At 34.6% G+C, this 22,556-nt stretch overlaps 1 protein-coding gene across 2 annotated transcripts in view; it reads left to right on the forward strand.

Moving 5' to 3' along the window:
• The window catches only part of LOC115211862 (zinc finger protein ZPR1), a 30,036-nt gene extending 7,700 nt beyond the window's left edge, over window positions 1–22,336 (forward strand). For both annotated transcript variants that reach the window (XM_029780589.2, XM_036503351.1), the window contains exons 3-15: window positions 118–279; window positions 3,728–3,812; window positions 6,880–6,950; window positions 8,062–8,148; window positions 8,522–8,562; window positions 10,846–10,927; window positions 11,829–11,903; window positions 13,382–13,448; window positions 13,980–14,140; window positions 14,502–14,612; window positions 18,143–18,232; window positions 21,140–21,208; window positions 22,156–22,336. In XM_029780589.2, the coding sequence (XP_029636449.1) occupies window positions 118–279; window positions 3,728–3,812; window positions 6,880–6,950; window positions 8,062–8,148; window positions 8,522–8,562; window positions 10,846–10,927; window positions 11,829–11,903; window positions 13,382–13,448; window positions 13,980–14,140; window positions 14,502–14,612; window positions 18,143–18,232; window positions 21,140–21,208; window positions 22,156–22,266 (1,212 nt within the window). In that variant the 3' untranslated portion in view covers window positions 22,267–22,336. The remainder of the gene's footprint in view (window positions 1–117; window positions 280–3,727; window positions 3,813–6,879; window positions 6,951–8,061; window positions 8,149–8,521; window positions 8,563–10,845; window positions 10,928–11,828; window positions 11,904–13,381; window positions 13,449–13,979; window positions 14,141–14,501; window positions 14,613–18,142; window positions 18,233–21,139; window positions 21,209–22,155) is intronic.
• Window positions 22,337–22,556: the final 220 nt, after the last annotated feature.

Genomic DNA, 22,556 nt, shown 5'->3' on the forward strand with positions numbered 1-22,556 from the left:
TGTAGTAACAAGTTGATGAAGATAATTCTACTATTCTAAAACTGTTTTTATTAATTTTTATTAATATCAAAATTCAATTTGAATAATTATTGATATTTTAAAAATCTTTTGCACCAGGGCAAAACCAAAATCTTACTCACTAAAATCCCATTTTTCAAGGAAGTGATTATTATGTCATTTCAATGTGATCATTGTGGATTTCATAACAATGAACTAAAGCCAGGTTCAGCTATACAACAACTAGGTGTGCAGTACAAAGTTCGAATTATTTCTAAGAAGGTAAGAAACTGTCTTTTTATTATCATACCTGTTAGTTATTATTCCATACAGATTATCATATAAATGGCATTCATTACAAAGTACTTGCTAATTTAGCTCTTCAGCAGATAATATGGTCAACGAACACTGAGTTCAACTTTGCTTTCATCCTTTTCCAATTACTAGGTTGATTATATTAACTGTACCCACCACCAAAATATGTAGCCTTGATACAATGTTTAGAATCACTTCAGCCATTTACAAAAAATGTAAACATTTTCATTCTTTAAGACTGAATAGTTCTACATATTTACTGCATATTTGTAGTTTTGTTTTCAAGATATATTTCCTTAAACCAAAGTAGAGCAAGAAGACTTGTAAGCTTTGCTATTCTGCTACATTATGATTTTTAAGAAATATAAATAAACAACAAATAAATTTGCGTTTTTTTTTTATACTCTGTTGCCAAGTTCCTCATCTTGGTGTTTTGAAAATATACATTACTTACTAATATAAGTATCTTAATCAGGAAGCAGGAGTGTAGACAATACAATTAAATTACCTTAAGCAAGGAGGACACAGTTCAGTGTGGCAGAATTTGAAGCTAATCAAGTGTTTGTGGTAATTTTTGATTCAATGACTGTTTCCTTATGAACCAAAAAAAAAACCCCAAAAAATCCCCAAAACAAAAACAAAAAAACTGGTTTTGAAGCTAAAATTTCATTTTAGTACAGTGACTTATACAATTTTAATTATTAACAAGCATAAATGTTGCATGTCTTAACCCTTTCGTTACCAAACCACCCCCAAAAAAGTTTGGTTAATGTGACCAAACCACCCAAACCCGCCCGTATTTACCTATTCCTATTTAAATGAGAATATCAGAGCAAATCTCTTTAGAACATTCGTGAAAACATGTGATTATACTTCGTAAACAGTTCATCTACAGTTTTGTACTACGATCGAAGTGTAATTTTAATTCCGTGAATTTTGGGAGATTTTTTTCCGAAATTTGTTCCTATTGTGTTTTCAAAATTTGTAATTCTGACAAAAAAATGGATACGAATTTCATTATATCAAGCAGCGAGTCAGAATTCGAAGGCTTTTCTACTGAAGACCTTGATAAATCTAACTCTATGACTGAAAAAAAAAGCACGCGGTATTTGATAATGAATCCGATGTTTCATTTTCCAAAAGTGAAAACAGTGAATCCGAGAGCTCCGACAGCAATAAAGAAAATAAATTGGCACCTGAATGGAGTGAAAATTTAAAAACTGTTTCGTTCGGTGATTTTTCTGAAGAAACTGGACCAAGCCACAGTCTCCCAGGAGAGTAAAGCCTTAGACTATTTCTATTTACTTTTTCGAATGAGCCCATTTGAAATCATTACGGCGGAAACGAACCGTTACGCTAAATGTAAACAAAGCGAAAGAAAGGATAGTTTGTGGTTTCCCACAACCTTAAATGAAATTAAGGCCTATTTTGCCATAAATATTATTATGGGTATCAGAAAGTTACCCAGAATAACAAATTCTATCGTAAAATTTTGTTGTATATCCAATTGAATATTAGCTAATAACCCATTTTCTATAGCGATGTTTGAACAAAATTTTAATAATTTTATATTTTGTTGAATTTACCTGTATCTACCTGTAATTAGAGTCACTTTGTGACAAAAATTATAGTATAGAATTGGTTGAGAACATTTCATTAAATTATCTTCCAAAAATCACATTAATATATTGATAAATAAAAAAGTTATAGTTGTTTAATGAAACCAGACTAAAATTATGATTATGTTAGAAATTAATTGAAACACATAAGGGGTGTATTTTGGTCAGAAATATAGTAACGAAAGGGTTAATGCATTTTGTAACATTAAGAAACATGCTGCTGTTGTTAAGTGATCATATCTGAGCTGACTGGTAGCAGTTACTTCCAGCTTCAAATGGGATTTTAGCCTGTTTTCAGCTAAGAAGAGGTTCTTTATGATTTTTTTTTTTTTTAAGTTTGCATTTCAATATCACTTACTATTTAACCCTTTAGCATTCACATTATTTTGTCAAATGTAAAGCTTATTTATTCACATTGTTTTGAATTCATCATGCATTATGTTGTAACTTTGTGAGTTTGATGAGGTAATTGTTAATTTTTAGAATGATAATGTAGGGTTGGTGTGAAAGGACAGATTTGACCAGTTTCGACATAAAACAAGTAGAATATTTTGGCTGGATACAACTAGTGTAAATGCTAAAGGGTTAATATTGTTTTCAATTTTGAATGTCATAGAATACAACTGTATCATTGCTATCCAATGCTCCCACCACTATATACCCAAGTTTTCACCATTCACTTCATTCCCCTCCCCCATTCTCTACTTACACTTCTTTAGCAATGCCCTGCCACTTATATTATGACCTCCGTACCTCTAGGGTGTACCCTGGCACTTGCCACCATCTCTGTCTCTCTCTCTTCTTTTACTTGACCATCCCATTTATATTATCATCCCAGTCCCTTGTGAGTTTGCCTGGTATTTTGCCACCATCTCTCCTTCTCCTGCTCTTCTCTCAGGTTGGGTAACCATGTATCCCCTTTACAGCAGCACACCTGTTTCTGTCCTCATTTCTCTCTCTCTCTCTCTCTCTGGCTGGGTAACCATGTACATCTGCTACAGCAAGACACCTGTTTCTGTCTCCTCTGTCTAACTATAAGCTTTCATCATCTGACACAAGATGCTCTCTTCCAATGCCTCCTCTCCTCTCAAAAGATCTTTGTCTTGCAAATTACTTGGTGATCCTGCTAGTGTTGGTGCCACTGAAAAAGCATCCAGTCCACACTTTAAAGTAGTTGGCATTAGGAAGGGCATCCAGCTGTAAATACCATGCCAGAACTGGCTTCACCTGTGCTTGTGCTATGTAAAAAGCACTCAGTCCATTCTGCTGGGTGGTTGGTGTTAGGAACGACTTCCGATCCGTAAAATCCATGTTAAAACAGACACAGAAGTCTAGTGCAGACTCCTACCTGGCCAGCTCCTGTCAAACCATGCCAGTATGGAAGGCGGACGTTAAACGGTGTTGATGATGATGACAACTGTATCACAAACACATAGCTGTTTGGTTAATAGGTTTGCTTTGCAATTTAGTGGTTTTGAATTAGATCTGAATATAATGACCTGTTATATTAAGTCTTTTCCTATAGTTTTGAATCAATCCTAACCTTGTGAGACAAAATGGGTTGGCAGAAACTATGCAGAAGCCTATCAAATGGACTGTGCTTCTTAAGTGGTAGATTTAATCTGCCACGTAGCTTAACATCACCACTCACTCTTGCACAGAAACCCTAAATGTAGAGAACATGTCTGACAATGAAAAAATTTCAGCTTTAATTATATTTTCTGCCTTCATCAATTGTATCAAAAATATACCTATACAAGAATATTGATTGTTTTATTTTTCGTATTATGTTACAGGATTTAAACCGGCAAGTTATTCAAACTGATTCTGCTTCAGTAAAAATACCAGAACTAGACTTTGAAGTTCCACCAGGGAAAGGAAGTGAGTTGCTGTTGACATTGAATCAAGTATTATGTGATCCTTGAATCAGTATTGTAACTTGGCTGATTTAGTATTGAACCATTTCCCTTTTTCATCAGTTCATGGCTTTTTCTTACCTTTAGTATTTATTTCCTTTATAGAATAATAGACAATTATTCACAGCTTCTTCAAGATCTTTATTTTCAGTTTGATTTAGACAATTGTGCTTCTTTTCTTGTATATATCACCAGCTGTCTGAGAGTAAAAATTTCAATATTTTCTCTAATTCTTTGCTTTTTGTCATCATCTAATGACAGTTAATAATAGTATCTGCAAAGAATAGGGAAGGAAAAGACACTGAAAAAAATCCTCAATAGATTTTTTTAGCACATTTACTTTCAAAATGAACTAGTGGACACTTGTATGAAAATTTCATTTATATAAAACCTCCCTATATATGTTACTGATGTTTTAGATTATAAAACAATATTCTTCCTTTGTATCAAAGTATTTTTATACAAATATGATGGGTTTTCTTTAAAACACATAGGAACAACTACCTAGGGATCCACCAAGGTTCAGTCCTTAGTCCTCTCCTATTTATCATAGTCCTCCAGGCAATAACAGAGGAATTCAAGACAGGATGCCCCTGGGAGCTCCTCTATGCTGACGACCTTGCTCTAATTGCTGAGTCACTATCAGAACTAGAGGAGAAGTTTCAGATGTGGAAACAAGGATTAGAATCGAAGGGCCTTAGAATCAGCCTAGCTAAAACCAAAGTTCTAATAAGTAGGAATAAGTAGGAAGGCAGGCAAACCACAAATACCTTCAGGTTGATGGCCCTGCTCGATCTGTAGAAAAGGCGTAGGTAGAAACTCTATAAGATGTACCCAGTGTAAGCTATGGACACATAAGAGGTGCAGCAATATCAAAGGAAGGCTAACTGGGAAGATAGTTTTTGTATGTGGCAGATGCTCAGGAGCAATAAACACTGAAAATATGCAGAGAACAACTTCCGTCGCATTCCAGGGAGAAAAACTAGGAGTAGTTGATAGCTTCCGTTACCTAAGTGACCAAGTCAGTAGTGGGGGAGGGTATGCTGAAAGTGTAGCTGCTAGAATAAGAATAGCCTGGGCAAAGTTCAGAGAGCTCTTACTTCTGCTGGTGATGAAGGGCCTCTCGCTCAGAGTAAAAGGTAGACTGTATGACGCATGTGTGCAAACAGCCATGCTATATGGCAGTGAATCATGGGTTGTGACTGCTGAGGACATGCGTAAGCTCACAAGGAATGAAGCCAGTATGATCCGATGGATGTGTAATGTCAGTGTGCATACTCGACAGAGTGTAAGTACCTTGAGAAGCATCAGGTGTAGTGTGCAAGAGAGACGACTGCGCTGGTATGATCGTGTGGCGAGAATGGATGAGGATAGCTGTGTGAAAAAGTGCCACATCCTAGCGGTTGAGGGAACCTGTGGAAGAGGTAGACTCAGGAAGACCTGGAGTGAAGTGGTGAAGCATGGCCTTCGAACTTTAGGCCTCACCAAGGAAATGACTAGTGACTAAGACTTTTGGAAATTGCTGTGCTTGAGAAGACCCGGCAAGCCAAATGAGACTATAACCTTGTGGTCTATGCCAGGGGTGTAACCAGCCCACTTATGCATACCTTCCCTTCATTGGACACTGCTTGCGAAGACCTGTTGAGGCAAGTGAAATCGAAATCAAATTCGATGACTGGCATCCATGCTAGTGGTGCACTAAGAGCACCATCTGAGTGTTATCATTGCCAGAGCAGCTATCTGGCATCCGTGCCAGTGGCACGTAAAAAACACCATTCGAGTGTGATCATTACCAGTATTGCCTTACTGGCACTTATGCCGGTGGCACATAAAAAAAAACACCATTTGGGCATGGCCGTTACCAGTACCGCCTGACTGGCCCTCATGTCAGTGGCATGTAAAAGCACTCACTACACTCTCGGAGTGGTTGGTGTTAGGAAGGACATCCAGCTGTAGAAACTCTGCCAAATCAAGATTGGAGCCTGGTGCAGCCATCTGGTTCGCCAGTCCTCAGTCAAAATTGTCCAACACATGCTAGCATGGAAAGCAGATGTTAAACTATGATGATATGACTTACTGCAATATTGTGTTTCAGTTGTCTGTTCAGAGCTTTGAGCATCTTGAGGTTTGTGTTTAATGCTCAATATTCATAAGTTCATGTACAAAAGAAGTACGTTTGTGAAATTGCAAATTACTCTTTGAAACACTTTCAGTAAGAAAATGCTGCTCTCTGGGACAGCATGATTATAAGATTTTGCACTATAGGAAAATTTACTCTTAAATTGAAAGAACAACCTACTGAGCCTACAAAATTAATGTTTCCTGTACTGTGTATACCCTGGTTTTTAGAAAAAACATATGTGCCTGTATGTTTTAAAGGGGTAGCTAAAAAGATTTCTATCAAAAGGTCATCTGGTCATAAAGCAATGTCTCATAGCAAAAGCATATGTAGAGATGCTGATGATAATGTATATTATTGAAATGAAAGTAAGATGTAAATATAAAACCACTAAAATATTGAAGGAAAGCAGCTCCTCTCCATTTCAAGATATACCTGGAATTCTAGAAATTATGTTAATGTATTGATAATTCTCTATAGTTTCTGTTTAGTCACATATCTTTTAATGTATATTGTTCACTAAATATTACAAGAACATTGTAAATTGTTGGTAGCTAAAATATCATCAAAGAGGTTATAAAGTAAATTTTGCAATTTTGACAAAAATGAATATTTCTCTACATAATATATTTATAAATATCAACAGTTGAAGGAATGGAAATAAGTAATGGAGGCTGGGATGTTAAGTCTCATAGATTAGATTGCACAGAAATGTGAGGCATGGCAATCTGCTACATTCCATATGTGTTTAATCTTTGAATATATAGAAAAACTAACATTAACAATGGTTGTGAATCTAAAATTATTGTTCATAGTGTTTTTTTTTTAAATAACTTCTTATTAAAGATGATGCATTGGATTCAGATGTTTAGTTGGTTTTCTATAAACATCTCTCTCATAATCTCTGTTGCAGGCATAACTAACGTTGAAGGTTTGATAACAAATGCAATAACAGGAATTGAGTTTCAACAACCCCTCCGAAAAGTAAGTTATTAGAAATTTAGACTCTTTTAAGATTATTTTCTCTTTAATTTTGACAGGTTTTTTTTTAATGTATACTGGTGTTTCTTATATTTTCCATCTTTGGTTGAAATTATAATGAAGTGAAAGATTGTAATAATTGATAATAATGACAGTGGTAATATTAATAGTGATGCCTACCACCATCATCACAATTCATCACCATCTTCATTAAGGGTTGCCTTGTTATCTGGTCATTAATTCTTCTTTGTGCTTTGGCATTAAAAATTCACTTAATAAATAGTTTAATTAAGCCTTACTACAGATTATAATGTGGTTCTTATACATCTCATGCAGTTTACATTTTTTATGAAGAAATCTCTTTGTTTTCTGAAGAGATAAAAAATTCCCAAAGCAATTTACAGCCACTGCTGATTCTTACTAAGACTTGTTAAACTAATAAATTAATCCTTTCCCTTGTGTTGATTATTTACTATTTTAAGTGATTTTGACACACCACTGTTTAAGTATTGATTCTGTGTTAGCTACTCTGGAATGCAGATTGAGACATAATTATCTGTGTTAGCTGTATTATGTCTTATTCTTACTTAAGCTTAACCCATTATATACCAAGTAATGTTATTTTATTATTGTTGTAAACAACCCTTTCATTTTCTTAATCTATTTTAGCCATGTTGATATTATACTCAATTCAGCCTTCTCAAATATAGAATTAGTTTAATTGAATAAATATTTCAAGATATTGTGAGATATTTCTTGATCTGTTTCATAAGAATCTTCAAAAAGGGACAGTTGAAAGAGAAAGCTGCAAGGTTATATGTTTTGTTGAGTTTCTTATAAATTAAAGAGATAGTTTTGATATATTTCATATATTACATATTAAAACAAACTTAAGGCAGAATTATTCCTCCTGCCTCTTTGTGTACTGAATTCAAATCTTACTGAGGTCAACTTTGTCTTTCATCCTTTTGAAGTTAAAATAAGTTGTAGTTGAACCATGGAGAGTTGATGCAAAGGATTTAACTACTTCTCTAAAATTACTGACTTTATATCCAAATTTGATACCATTGTCTAAACAAGCTTATTTTATTATATTTGTTTCCTTTTTCTCTAGATACAACATCCTGAATTAGCAGAACAATTAGCTCAATTTGTCATTAAGTTGAAGAAACTTCTTGAAATGGAAAAACCATTTACACTTGTAAGTATTAAAAAAAATTATACATGAATAATAGTAGAGGTTACAAAGACGACTATGTTGAGTGATTTTTAGTGAGAAATGAATAGCATTTGCTAATCTAGAAGGGTTGAACATTAGAAGATACAAAGGGATAAATATATTTAATGGTAGGTTATTGATTGGAATTTGTTTGGGAGTGTTTAGTTTACCTAACAGCTGAACTACATTTCTTAGTTCTGGTTACGCAATATTTAAGTGGTCATGGTGATTATGTATACATATTGTACTTTGTAAAGCATTAAAAACTATATTGAACGTATGTAAATTTTGTGTGTGCTATCTAAAAAATTATATATTTTCTAAGCAAGTATTTAATGAATATTTTTTATTTCAGATTATTGATGACCCCAGTGGTAACAGCTTTATGGAGAATCCATATCCTTTAAAGATATACCTTTTTTCCTAATGATATATTTTCTTATGAATTATTTTCCTTTGATTTCCTGCAAAAAACCCAATCTCTAATAAACATAACTTCCATTAAGCAAAGATAATACATAAAATTTCCATCTAATTGGTTTAAATTTATATGGTGATTAATATCCATTATTCTTGTGTCAGCTTGCCTGTGATACCAAACATCCTGAAATCTTATGCTATTGCCACTACCACAGCCATCACCACCATTATTCCCCATATTTTTGTCATTCTCTGTCACAAGTACCTTCCACTCTCAGTATTTGTCATCCATTCACATCTCATGTCAATGCAGTTACTTCCCCTACCTATCTCAATACAGATGCTCAACTAACTAATATTTTGTCTTTCGTACAAGTTATACATGCAACATTTTACTCAAAAGAGATGTGAATCACATTTCTCTCTCTTCCCTACTATCTCTTTCTCTGTATATATATATATATATATATAATATATATATATATATATATATATATATAAAATCAACCGTATATTTATGTCCGTTTCACATGTTTACATGTGTTGGACAGGTTGTCATGCTCCATGTTAGCTACAATTTAAAGTTACTACCCTTGTAGATAGGTTAGATGGCCATGTATCGCTTGTACCTTTCATTTTTGACTTGGTTTCTATGCTAGATCCCTTCTTATTGCCAACTACTTCACAGTGTTCTGGGTGCTTTTAACATGGCACTAAAACTAGAGAGGTTATGATGTCCTCTACATTACTAAAAATGTCCTTTCACTTCGACATTGCCTTTTCTTTTTTACCAACCATTTCACAGAGTGAACTGGATGCATATAGCTCGTGGTACAAGCACTATTGAGATTGCATTGTACTCTGTGAGATTAATGAGTCCTCACTACTCTATGATGAATTTGTCTACTCAAGGTAAGGTGAATGGAAGAGCAGTAACAACAGGTGAACAAAACACTCAAGTGAAGAGAACTGGAATATGATGGTAGAAACTGAGTGGGTGGGATGAAAGTGTGATAGAGGGGATGAGAGAGTGATAGATAGTAATAGAAGTAGATAAAAAGTAAAAGGGTGTGATAGTTGTCAATAACAAGAGGTTTAGGAGAGAGGGTGTGGTAACTGGTAGTTATAGAAAGGGAGGTGGTAAATGTATTGAGGGTAAACAAATCCATTGCAATCCCTTATACAGTGATCTCGTGAGAGTGGGGAGTGATAAGGATGATAAGGGATTATTGAATTCGAGTAGATCCAATATTGTTCCTTATTGCATGGCAATGTGCTTTGGTGAATAGGAGAGAGGGTGAGTGTTTGAGTGAAGAGAGTATTAGACAGGAAGCATAGTACAGGATGTAGGGAGAGATCCATTGCCATCTTTAGTTAGACTGACAGCATAGCATAGCAAATAGACGAGAGGGTATCAAAGAACTGGGGAGACAGATGTAGACTCGACAGGGGTATATTGGATGAGAGATCCAAATGTGGATATAGATACAATATGCATCCCAGCCTCCCTCACTATCATTATTTTTAACTGTTGTTTCACCATGCTTGCTTTGTGGACAAGCCTTTGCCAGCATGATAAATGGATGCTAAATGATGATGATGAAGTCCCCCTGAGCTTTGTGACAGTTATATCAGGAGCGATCAAAATGCTATAAAACCCTAATTGCTTCTTCCTTTGTGTGGTAGACTTAATTTGTCACCTGTTTCAATACCAGCAGTTGGCTTTTAGTCAAATCCACTATATTGCAAGCATTTGGACCAGGTCTCTTATCTGAGGATAGTCTGATATGTTGCTGCACTGATTGTCTACATGAATCAGCAGACATCAGGCATGAAGAGCTTTGAACTCAGAACCTGGAATCTTTTGTTCAAGCATAGTGTACTTAGGATCACATTATTCTTCTTTTTTCCATTTTTCAGAATAGGAGGATGGGATTTGAGGGAGATTTAACTACTAATTCTAATTGTAGAGGCTCTTCTAGTCATGGTTCATAGGTGCTAAGTACAAATTTTGTTAAGTTTGGGTAGATAGAAATGAAAGTCATATTCTTGAAAGGATAAAAAAAATAACTATTGTTCATTATACACTCTTGTTATTAGTATAATAAACAAACAACATTATCATTTTAATGCTCATTTCCTTTGTAGTATGTATTAAATATACTCAAATACACATGGCACATTTTTCACAGTGTACAGTATTTATGAAAAGCAAATCTCTCTTCATTCCATTTATTGATCCTTAATTTACTTTTCCACTCATGCTCCAAACAAAGATACAGAAATGGTTGTGCACAACTATAAAAGGTCTGCTGAACAGAATGTATCACTTGGCATACCAGTGAGTAATTTTTATTTCTACTGATATTTATATTCATCATCACCATCATCATCATCATGTCCACTTTTCCATGCTTGTGTGGGTTGAATAGAGCTTATTGAAGCAGACTTTCTATGGCTGGATACCCTTCCTGCTGCCAACTCTCACCTGTTTCCAAGATAATATTTACCTTAAGGCTAGACATGTTTGCAAAGAATATTGCAAAATGATGATATTGCCGGGATGACAGTGGCACTTACAACTGGCACACAATGTTAAGACAAGGAGATACAAATATACACACATTCACACTTGCAAACACACACATTCAAGTGATGGGCTATTTCTGTTTCTGACTACCAAATCCACTCACAAAGCTTTGATTGACCCAAGCTATAGTAGAAAACGCCCAAGGTGCCATGCAGTGGGGCTGAACCTGAAACCATGTGGTTGGGAAGCAAACCTCTTACCACACACCTTGATCTTTTGTTATGCTTAAGTTGTTCAGAACCTTGCTACTGATATTATGATGTACTTATTGCTCAGTTGTGCTGGTCAACCTTTTCTTCACATTTTCCTGCAAGGAGGAGTGACCAAGCCTTTTTTGCACGCTTATTCAGACTATTAAGGTCAAGTAGGTTTACATTCAGCTTGAATTTCTTCAGGTTTATAGCAGAGTGGGAGACATGAAACACAATGGCTGCAGTAAGGGTTTCAGTGTATTTTAAAGAAAATATAACCTCTTTTCATTGTCTTATGATTTAGAGGAAATACTTTCTTGAGTATATGGAAACTTTTGTTTGAGAAATTATTATTGGTGATATTGTTGTTGTTTCCTTTTATTTGATACACTTTTCTCTCTAATTTTTGATTGTATATCATTGTAATATTTCTTTTTCTTTGTATTACATATAATTTATAGCCTGAAGAAGATGATCGGACTGTTGTTGCAAGTGCTGGAATTCCTGCTGACAATACTTTGAACCTTAAAGATGAGGTATATAGAAATAATTCATTACAAAACTAAATTTCAACACACTTTATATAAAATTTCTTATGCAAAGATCCTAAATGTGTGTGTGTTTACACCAGCGTTCATGATATTTCTTTCATTCTTGACCCTGCAAACTACCTCTTATTAATATGCAAATCACATACATCAATTTTTCTCTGAAACATATAACATCCAACTCCTATCTTTTCCTATCCAGGCAACATCAGTTCCAAATTTTTTCTGAAAAGGTGTAATTTGTTATTTAAAATCTACTGTTTCTATCACTTGCAGCTATTTTTGGTGAAAGTTTCATCCCCTGATTATCTTAAATTTACTGACTTTATTATTTTAAATGTCTTTTAGTGACCACCTACAGCTTCTGTGTTGCCAATTCCTTCAGTGTTTTATTTTGAATGCTTAACCTTTGTGGTTATTTCTTGAGAACTTTAACAAAAAAAAAATATTAATTATCTTAATATCAGATGAACACATTTAGAATTGACCATATTTAGCATGAGATTTTTCTGCCTTTGGGTTCCATCAATTTTTCATATCTAAATTTTCCCAGCAGAGAGTGTATTGACTAGAAGCTGTCCAAGTCACAATCTTTGAATGCTGGTATACTTGGCAAACTGGCAAAATCATCAACGTGACACACACAATACTTAGTAGCATTTTTTCCAGTTTTTTAGGTTCTGAGTTCAAATCCCACTAAAGTCAACTTTGCCTTTCATCTATTTGGGGTTGATGTAATTGATTTTCCCTCTTCCCTCAAAATTGCTGGCCTTGTGCCAAAATTACAAAGAATACTGTCACTTCTAATTAAACATATTTCTGTGCAAATGATGCCACAATTCCACCCTTCACTTCTCCATAATCTTGTCTATACAAACATCATCCAGAACTAATTTTGTTTGCAACACTTCTATGACCAATGAACTTCAAAGGTTGTTATTGTCAATGGAGGCATAATAGCATCTAAAATATATAAAAGAATTCACCAATTTTCAAAAATTGGAAGCCCAACCATCTTTCCAACATACCATCTCTTTTCTCTCTTTCTTCTGTTATTGTGACAGTTCCTACTCTTCTGAGCTATCAAGTTGTGTATTTCTCTTGCCCACTCCTACTTAAATGCACCAACCTGTTCTTTTCTTGTCATTCTCACTGTGTCTTACACTAGAAACCTCATATTAAATGATTGGCTAATTCTTCCTACTCACAATTATAATTTACAAGAAAGTGAGTATGAGAAAGTATGGACAGAAGATTAGGATGGGTGGGTGATAAGTTCATTAGGGTGTGAGAGTAGAGCAACGGATGTTTCTGCTAAATATTTATTGTCTAAAATATTGTTTGAAAATTATTATTTGTAAGAAATGTATGTATTTTGAAGTTTTTTCTTGTGATAATATTTGGAAACCAAGCTTTTGACTGGCTTGATATAAATTGATATATTCTGTTATATTTCTTTATTATAGGTGTTATCCTTTGAAATAAATTGCCCTAACTGCAATGCGATGTGTTCTACTAACATGAAATTAATCAGTATCCTTTTATTTTAATAAAATTTGATTAAATATTTCCTTTTCTACATTTGCTAGATAGCTAAAATTTATTAAGTAGGATATATTTTACTAAATAAATATCATGTTTTATTCTGGTGATGAGTTGCATTTTAGAATAAAGGCTAATGCATGAATTAATAATTTTTTCTAAACATTGCAAAATATTATAGAGAAAAGTGAAAAAATGAAAAGAAAAGAAAAGAAAAAATAAAGTAAAACAAATATGGCATTAATAGAAACAACAGCTAAAAAGCAAAACATATTTTTCTGAGCCTTACAACTTTCTTTTGGAATGATAGTTATTAAAAGGATTGTTGATAAAAATGGTTTTGTAATCTGTCAATATAAATTATGCACACACATACATATATACATATACATATATACACACATATATAGAAACTCACATATTGATAGTGTTGAAGAAGCTATTACAACTTTTACAAATTAAAAATCTTTCTCTGAAATAAATAACTGCCATTTGTTAATGTCATCACCTTAACTGTACTAGATATTCCTCACTTTAAAGAGGTAGTTATAATGGCTACATCTTGTGAACAATGTGGCCATCGTGATAATGAAGTTAAAAGTAGTGGTGCCATAGAACCAAAAGGGAAACATTTGGATTTGAGAATACGAACAATTACTGATCTGTCTCGAGATGTCTTGAAGGTATACATTTTCTTTGGTTTTTTAAGTACTTTTTTTAGTTTTCTTAGTGTAATTTTGAAAATTTATTCTCGTTCATTGATTGAAATTAATTTTTATCAGTCTTTTAATTTTATTCTAACACTCTGAAAATGTTGGCTGTAACATTTTGTATGAAAATGAATTTAGAAATTTCCTCTTTAGATAACTATTTTCTGACATCACTTTTAATATAGTTATCCTAGTTTATTGAAACATTTAATCATGTAAATGAGTTATGACATGTTTTCAAATATACAAAATTGTTTTACATGATGATAATTCAAAATATGTTTGCCAATCATTGCATCATTAACTAATGATGAATTTCTTTGGTCTATTACAGAGTGAAACCAGCAGCATTTCTATTCCAGAGCTTGAACTTGAAGCTATGATGGGTTCCTTAGGAGGAAAGTTTACAACAGTTGAAGGTTTACTTAGTGATATAAATGACTCAGTAAGTCAAAGGAATTTTGTTTTAATTTTACCAAATGTAGGCTGAAAAATGATTTACAATGAAAGAAATGAAAGTTTTTTTTTTTTAACCACTAAATCAAAAGTCAGCCAATTTAAGAATATTGATGTTGATTATAAATCTGTCCTTACGTAATAAATAATCACTGTACAAAAGTGTTTTGGTGCGTCTGATATCTGAGCAGGAGGTCAAGGGTTCAGATCTTCAGGCCCCTGGTCCATCCTGTCTTGCTCTATAATTCAGGAGCTACATGAACTCCTTTGGTGCCAGGATGCTTCATAAGATTTATGGGTTGCCATTGGTTGGATTTCCTATCCAACCAAAGGTTATACTTAGAAACTAGAATGCATCATGTTACTTGTATGATTCAGGAGCGTTGGCTCAGACTGTTTGGTCATGTTGCTCCATTTTCTGAGTTTGATCCTGTGTATCATGTTCTCTTGAGGATCTGGCCACGGTGATGGCTCATGTTGGTCAGTCACATGCCACATGGTTATGACTGATAAAGGAGTATCTCATATAGATGGGGACTGACTGGGATACTGCTCAAAGAGTTGCTTGTGGCAATTTGAGCAAATACCGATAAATGGTAGATGCAGTGATGTACTGCAATGGTTCATGCCCCCAAACCTGACTTGATCTGACCTAATTTGAATTTTGAAAGATTTTTATTTAAAAAATATAGAAATTATGTATAGACTGTATTTCATTTGTCTGTTATTTTTTTTTATGACTACTTGTTGAAACTAATTATTAGTGTGATGTTTTAAAACTTAAACCTTTCTTACAGTGGATTATACTAGATGGACATAAGCATAATTTTCTTTAGAAAATATTAGAATATTTAAGGAAAGAAAGAAAACAAAACTAATTTAATTCTTATCTGAATTTTTTTGTGTGGATTTTCTTGTAATCAAAAATATCATTAACCAAGCAATTTTTATGAGAAGAATTTTCCAAAACTTCATTACTTTTCACAAAGCTAACATGGGTTAGACAGAATTCATTGACACAGATTTTCTGTGATAAGGCCATCAGGTAAGGCTAAGATGCCTTACCTATTGCAAAATTTCATATTTCCAAGCAAGGTAATATATATTTTCTCATGATGAGATGTGGTTTCACAGAAGATTGGAAAAAAATGACATTGCTTGTATAATGGTGATGCTCATTTACAACTATTGTGTAATACCAAAACTGGGACACAAATGATGATGATGGTATATGTGTGTGTGAGTATGTATATATATTTACACACACACACACAGACACACACACACATACTTATAAAGGCAGAGGTATGGCTATGAGGTAAGAAGCTTGCTTCTCAACCACATGGTTCCAGGTTCAGTCTCTCTCTGTAGCACCTTGGGTAACTGTCCTCTATTTTCCTTGTGAGTGGATTTGGTAGATGGAAACTGAAAGAAGCCTGTTATATATATATATATATATATATATATATATATATATATATATATATATATATCATCATCGTCGTTTAACGTCTGTTCTCCATGCTAGCATGGGTTGGACGGTTCGACCGGGGTTCTGGGAAGCCAGAAGGCTGCACCAGGCTCCAGTCTAATCTGGCAATGTTTCTACAGCTGGATGCCCTTCCTAACGCCAACCACTCCATGAGTGTAGTGGGTGCTTTTTACGTGCCACCTGCATAGGTGCCAGGCGGGGCTGGCAACGGCCACGGTCAGATTGGTGTATTTTATGTGCCACCGGCACGGAAGCCAGTCGAGGCGGTGCTAGCATCAGCCACGAGTCGGATAGTGCTTTTTACGTACCACCAGACCAGGGATCCTGGCTGGTTCAATTCGATTTCGATTTCGCTTGCCCCAACATGTCTTCACAAGCAAAGGGGGTTGGCATGGGTGCCTGTCGTACGGTCGCATTGGAGTATTTTACGTGCCACGGCCACGAGTCGGATAGTGCTTTTTACGTACCACCAGACCAGGGATCCTGGCTGGTTCAATTCGATTTCGATTTCGCTTGCCCCATGTCTTCACAAGCAAAGGGGGTTGGCATGGGTGCCTGTCGTACGGTCGCATTGGAGTATTTTACGTGCCACGGCCACGAGTCGGATAGTGCTTTTTACGTACCACCAGGCCAGGGATCCTGGCTGGTTCAATTCGGTTTCGATTTCGATTTCGCTTGCCCCAACATGTCTTCGCAAACATGGGGGGTTGGCATGGGTGTCTGTCGTCGGATGAGGTTCTATATCGACTTCGCTTGCCTCAACCGGTCTTTGTGTCCAAGGGAGGAAAGGCATTCATAAGTGGGCTGGGCTCACTTGTCCTACCTGGTCTTCTCACGTACAGAATATTTCCAAAGGTCTCGGTCTCTGGTCATTTCCTCAGTGAGGCCTAAAGTTCGAAGGTCGTGCTTCACCACCTCGTCCCAGGTTTTCCTGGGTCTACCTCTTCCACGGGTTCCCTCAACTGCTAGGAATTGGCACTTTCTCACACACCTTCATCCATTCTCGCCACATGACCATACCAGCGCAATCGTCTCTCTTGCACACCACAACTGATGCTTGTTAGGTACAATATTTCTCTCAAGGTGCTAACGCTCTGTCGAGTATGTACACTGACATTACACATCCATCGGAGCATACTGGCTTCATTCCTCACGAGCTTACGCATGTCCTCAGCAGTCACGGCCCATGTTTCGCTGCCATGTAGCATGGCTGTTCGTACACACGCATCATACAGTCTGCCTTTTACTCTGAGCGAGAGGCCTTTAGTCACCAGCAGAGGTAAGAGCTCCCTAAACTTTGCCCAGGCTATTCTTATTCTAGCAGTTACACTTTCAGCGCACCCACCCCCACTACTGACTTGGTCACCTAGATAACGGAAGCTATATATATATATATAAATATGTTTATATGTGTGTGTGTGTGTCTGTTTCCTCCACTACCACTTGGCAACCAGTGTTAGTGTTTATATCTCCATAACTTAGTGGTTTGGCAAAAGTGACCAATAGAATAAATGCCAAGCTTTAAAGAAATATAAGTACTTGGGTTGATTCATTTGTTCAACTAAAAATTCTTCAAGGCTATGCCTCAGTATAGCCACAATCTAATGACTGAATAAGATAAAAGAGAAAATATGTATATATATACACACACCTTATGCCTTCAGATTCACCACTCTATTGATGTTGTTGATAATTTGCATAATGGAAATATATATATATATATATTGATGTTGTTGATAATTTGCATAATGGAAATATATATATATATATGCAATTATTAAGCAATTAACACCATTCTTTGTATTTATTGCTAAACACCGGAGTTGGTGATTTGATGGAATTATATAATTTTCAACAAACAATTATGTAATCCTGGCAATTAATTTGACAAAATACATCTATGCTTCATAAAACAAAGCAAATATGTTTTCTGTATTTTATTAATACGCACACTCACACACATTTGTAATTGTATGCAGTTATCCACTTAAACATAAATTCATGAATATTTCTCTTTTACTCTGAAGCTGTCAAAGAACAATCCCTTTTGCTTTGGCGACTCTGCTGAGGAAGAAACAAAAGCAAAAATGAATGAATTCAGTAATAACATTTCCCAAGTAAGTTTTAATTTTTACTAATTGACCTATATTTTTGTGAACGTTCTATTAATGAAAAGTTTCTGTTCAGTAAGACATATTAAAAAACTTAGGCCTGTTAAATTGTAAGAAATGTCTCCATCTCTAGACAACTGGTAACTGAAGTAAACCTCTTTCTAGCTTTAAAGTAAGATAGAAGCAGTTTATAATGGTGAAAATTTTATGACTGTTTTACTATTTGCTTTAAGTAAATGAAAATTGAAAGCTATTATCTGTTATCCTTTGCTATCAAATTAATGCTTATAATACTTTTATTCCCTTATTAGTTTTAGTCATGAAACTGGGGCATTGCCTTTTATTGTCAATTACACTCTTTGAGAGTGTGTACTGTGTATTGTGGGTTCATGAATAGGAGCATGTAGTGTTGTGAGATTGTTTTCTTGCTATGCACAGTCACTGTGTTTTGGTGCTGTTAAAGAGATTAAGTTGCCATATATCTTTTAGAGTGCATATCTGACATATAAGTTATTAATTGAATGAATAGGTCCCAACCACAGATTTATTGTTTAAGATATGATTTTTCGAAGTGAACCATACTGTTTGCTCTAACATTCAGTGGTTTATTATATAGAGTACAGTGTGGCATTTTGGGTGTGTAGTTTTTTGTTTTTTTTATCTAATCTGCTTTTAAGTTCTAGTGATAGAAGCTTGGTTTAGATAGTCCTGGTCAGTTCACAACATCAGTTGTTTGCATCATTGTACAAAGTTTAATGTTATTAGTTTACAGGCTCAAAGAAATTGCCTTTCTTGTAGAAGATAGGAGCTAGATCAAGTGTGCACTGTTTTTTTTATGGGAATGGATTGAATGCTATCTGGACTACTTAGATTGGAGTGACTAGAAAAGAGTTTGTACTTGGCAGCTTTGTGCACTTAGAGGTGAAGTACATGGGACAGGGGAAGTGGCTGGAAAAAAGAGTTGAGGTGGAATTTTATTGTGTCTACAGTGTTGAAATGGAAGCAAAACATAATCAGCATAGGTGATTGCCTTTATTTACAGTTGTGTGTTACTTTTTGAGTCATTTTAGTTAAGAAGTCTTGAGGAAAGGGATAGAACACTTTTTCTAGCTTAATACAGATCCTGTTGCCAGTTACTTAAAATATTTGGGTTTAATTTGGAAAGAGTGTGAGAGAGAGAGAGCTTTTAGGCCTTTATTTCCTGATAATCATCTTGCAGACATTACACAGGTGTATGAGTACCTCCCAATTGGTGAAGATGGGTGATTTTCTCTAGGTGTTATTAGTGATGTTTATTGCCTGTGCAGCCGTTGCACAGTTTTGTGAGCAATTTAAGGTTTCTTTATTAGAGTAAAATGAAATTTTGATGGTTTCATTTTGGGTATTGTATTTTCTTGAACCATAAAATAATTAAAAAATACTTTTTATTGACTTTTCATCCAATTTTTTGTTAGTAAGCAAAAATATAAAAAACAGTTTGAAAAAAATTTAACATCTGGTTACAGTCTAGAGAAAGAAACTCTAGTTTTATATTGTATCATACTGAAGTAAAAGTAATTTATTTGTGACAAAAAAAAAATTTTAATAATTCATATGTAAAATATTTCCTTTGATTTGTTCAATGATATTTGATGCATATTATCAAGTCATTAAGAATGAAATGTCCAATTTTGAAGTTCAAAATTTTACTTTATCTCAATAAAAAGCAATGTAATTAATCAAAGTATGCACCTAAATTATCAACACAATTTTACCATTTTATCGGTAGCCTATTTGTGCCAGCAGTGAAGAATTCTGGGGAGAAAGAAGTGATGAAATCATGAAAGGCTGTTCTTGCATCTTTAGATTTGAATTTTTTTTCTTGCAAAAAGTTGTCTAATGCCTGGAAAACATGATAGTCAGTTGGTGCAAGGTCTGGTGAATATGGTGGATGACAGAGTACTTCCAAGTTCAATTCTTGTAACTTGAATAGCATTCTTTGTGCAACATGTGATTGAGCATTGTCTTGCAAGAGAATTGGCCTGTATGTATTGACCAATCTCAGTTGTTTAATTGCATGTTCACTCATCATTTCATCCAATTGGTTGATGTATACATCCACTGTAATTGACTTACCAGTTATCATGAAGCTGTAGTGGATGACACCAGTGCTGAACCACCAAACATACAGTATTTGCTTTTTTGATGAATATTCTTTTTTACATTGTGTTTTGGCACTCCATTTCTATCAAACCACTGTGCAGAATGCTTGCTAAGAATAATTTTTTCATCATACGTAACAATACAATGCAAAAATGGTTTGCTTTTATGCCATGACAGCAAAGAATAGCAAGTTTCAAGACAATATGTCATTTGATGCTTGTTTAGTTTGTGTGGTACCCACTTGTTCAGCTTCTTTACCATGCCGATTTGTTTTAGATGATCCAATACAGTTGGAATCAAAACATCAAACCTTACTGCTAACTCACTACAGTTTCTAGCTCACCATTATCCATCTTGGTCTCAGGTCAACCATGGGACTGATTTTCAAGCGTAAAGTCACCAGACCAGAACTTCTCAAACCTTTGACATGCAGTGCACTCATTCGCCACATCTTCACCAAACACCTCATTGATGTTTCAAGCTGTCTGGAATGCATTGGTTCCATGATGGAACTCAAATTCATAAACAACATGAATTTTTGATCTATCCCCAGGCTCACAAAAATTGACTTACAAGAGAAAATTCACAATACAATCAGACACAATGAATTGCCTTTTGTAAAGTGATGTAACTCTTCAATGTTTAAAACAAAGAATTGTCAGGATTAAACATTAGAGTTAACGACTGTCAAACTTGATGCTTAAGAAAATTGGACATTTCATTTTAAATGATCTGATAGTTGGAAACTTATAAATTTTGCTTGTTTTACAGATTATATCAGGAGAAAAGCTTAATGTCCATTTGATCCTTGATGATCCTGCAGGCAATAGTTATATCCAGGTAAGCTAAAATAATTGTTAAATGTTACAGAATGATATAAGAACTTACATATTCTGAATGATATATATAACTACATTAAACGAAGAATGGGGACTGTTGGGGTTTGAAATAGACCTGACTCAAGTTTGGCTCACAGGAAATGTAAAAACAGAATAAGTTTGTAAAACTATTTATTTGAAGTTGAAAGCTGTAGAGTTAATTTTTCTTTTGTATTTAGTGCATCTAGAAATCTAAGATTTGAAGAAAAATTTTTCATTAATATATTTGGCAGCTGACAGAATTGTTAGCATGTTGAACGAAATATTTATATGGCATTTCTTCTGGCTCTTTCAACTTCAGGCCTCACTGCTGATTGGCATGAAATCACTCACCAACATAATCCAACCTCTAATACTTATATGTGCTGTCTTCTCATTCTTTCTTTTTACCACTACTCCATCAGTCTCTAGTCTTCAGAGCTGCTTAGTGATCTTGTGTCACTTTCCTTTCTCTCTCTAAATGTACCACTGGTACAAAATTATTTACAATTGCTGAACTAATGACTTATGGAAAGTTTTTTGTCTTTTCTTACATCCATTTTTCAATGTAAGCATGATTTAGATGAATGTATTATTGAGGCACATAGTTTTACAGCCAGATGCCCTTCATGTTGCTAATCCTTACAAGTTTCTCAAGTAAGGATGTCTTATTTCACACGTCTTTGTGGGCACAAAGCCAACAAATAATTTATCAACAAGGAAAATGGCAACAACGTCACTTCTTGTAGCTCACAGTATTTAATATTCAGAGAGAATATGTAAACACACACATGCACACTTAACTATACTGTCATTCTCTGTATTGATATTTATCCTTTTACATAGATCAGCAATATCCTTAAATAGTTTCTTTTTCATCATTTGTGCCTTAACCTTAAATTGGCTATTATTTTTTTTTCTTCCTTACAGGATTTATGTTTTCCTGAAGAAGACCCTGACCTTAAAATCACATATTATGAAAGGAATTTTGAAGAGAATGAAGCTTTAGGCTTAAATGATATGAAAACTGACAATTATTAAGAAGATTTAATGCACCAAATAATATCCATTTTGATTTTAAAATACTATAAAGTTGCTAATTGGTTTTAAAGATAATTGTTCTTATCTTTATTCACAGCTTAAATTTTGGCTTCTGGAAAATAGAAATAATGTTGGTTTCCATAAAATGTGAAGAATCCTGAGAGAAAATGCTCTCTTTAGGATATTGATAGTTCCAAGTTTAGTTACATTGTTCTCTTTCTAACCACTTCTGGGTTTGGTGTTATGCACAATATCTTGAGCAAATGTTACTTAACTATAATCTTTGGTTG

This window comes from Octopus sinensis, linkage group LG5, assembly GCF_006345805.1.
Source record: "Octopus sinensis linkage group LG5, ASM634580v1, whole genome shotgun sequence".
NCBI lineage: Eukaryota > Metazoa > Mollusca > Cephalopoda > Octopoda > Octopodidae > Octopus > Octopus sinensis.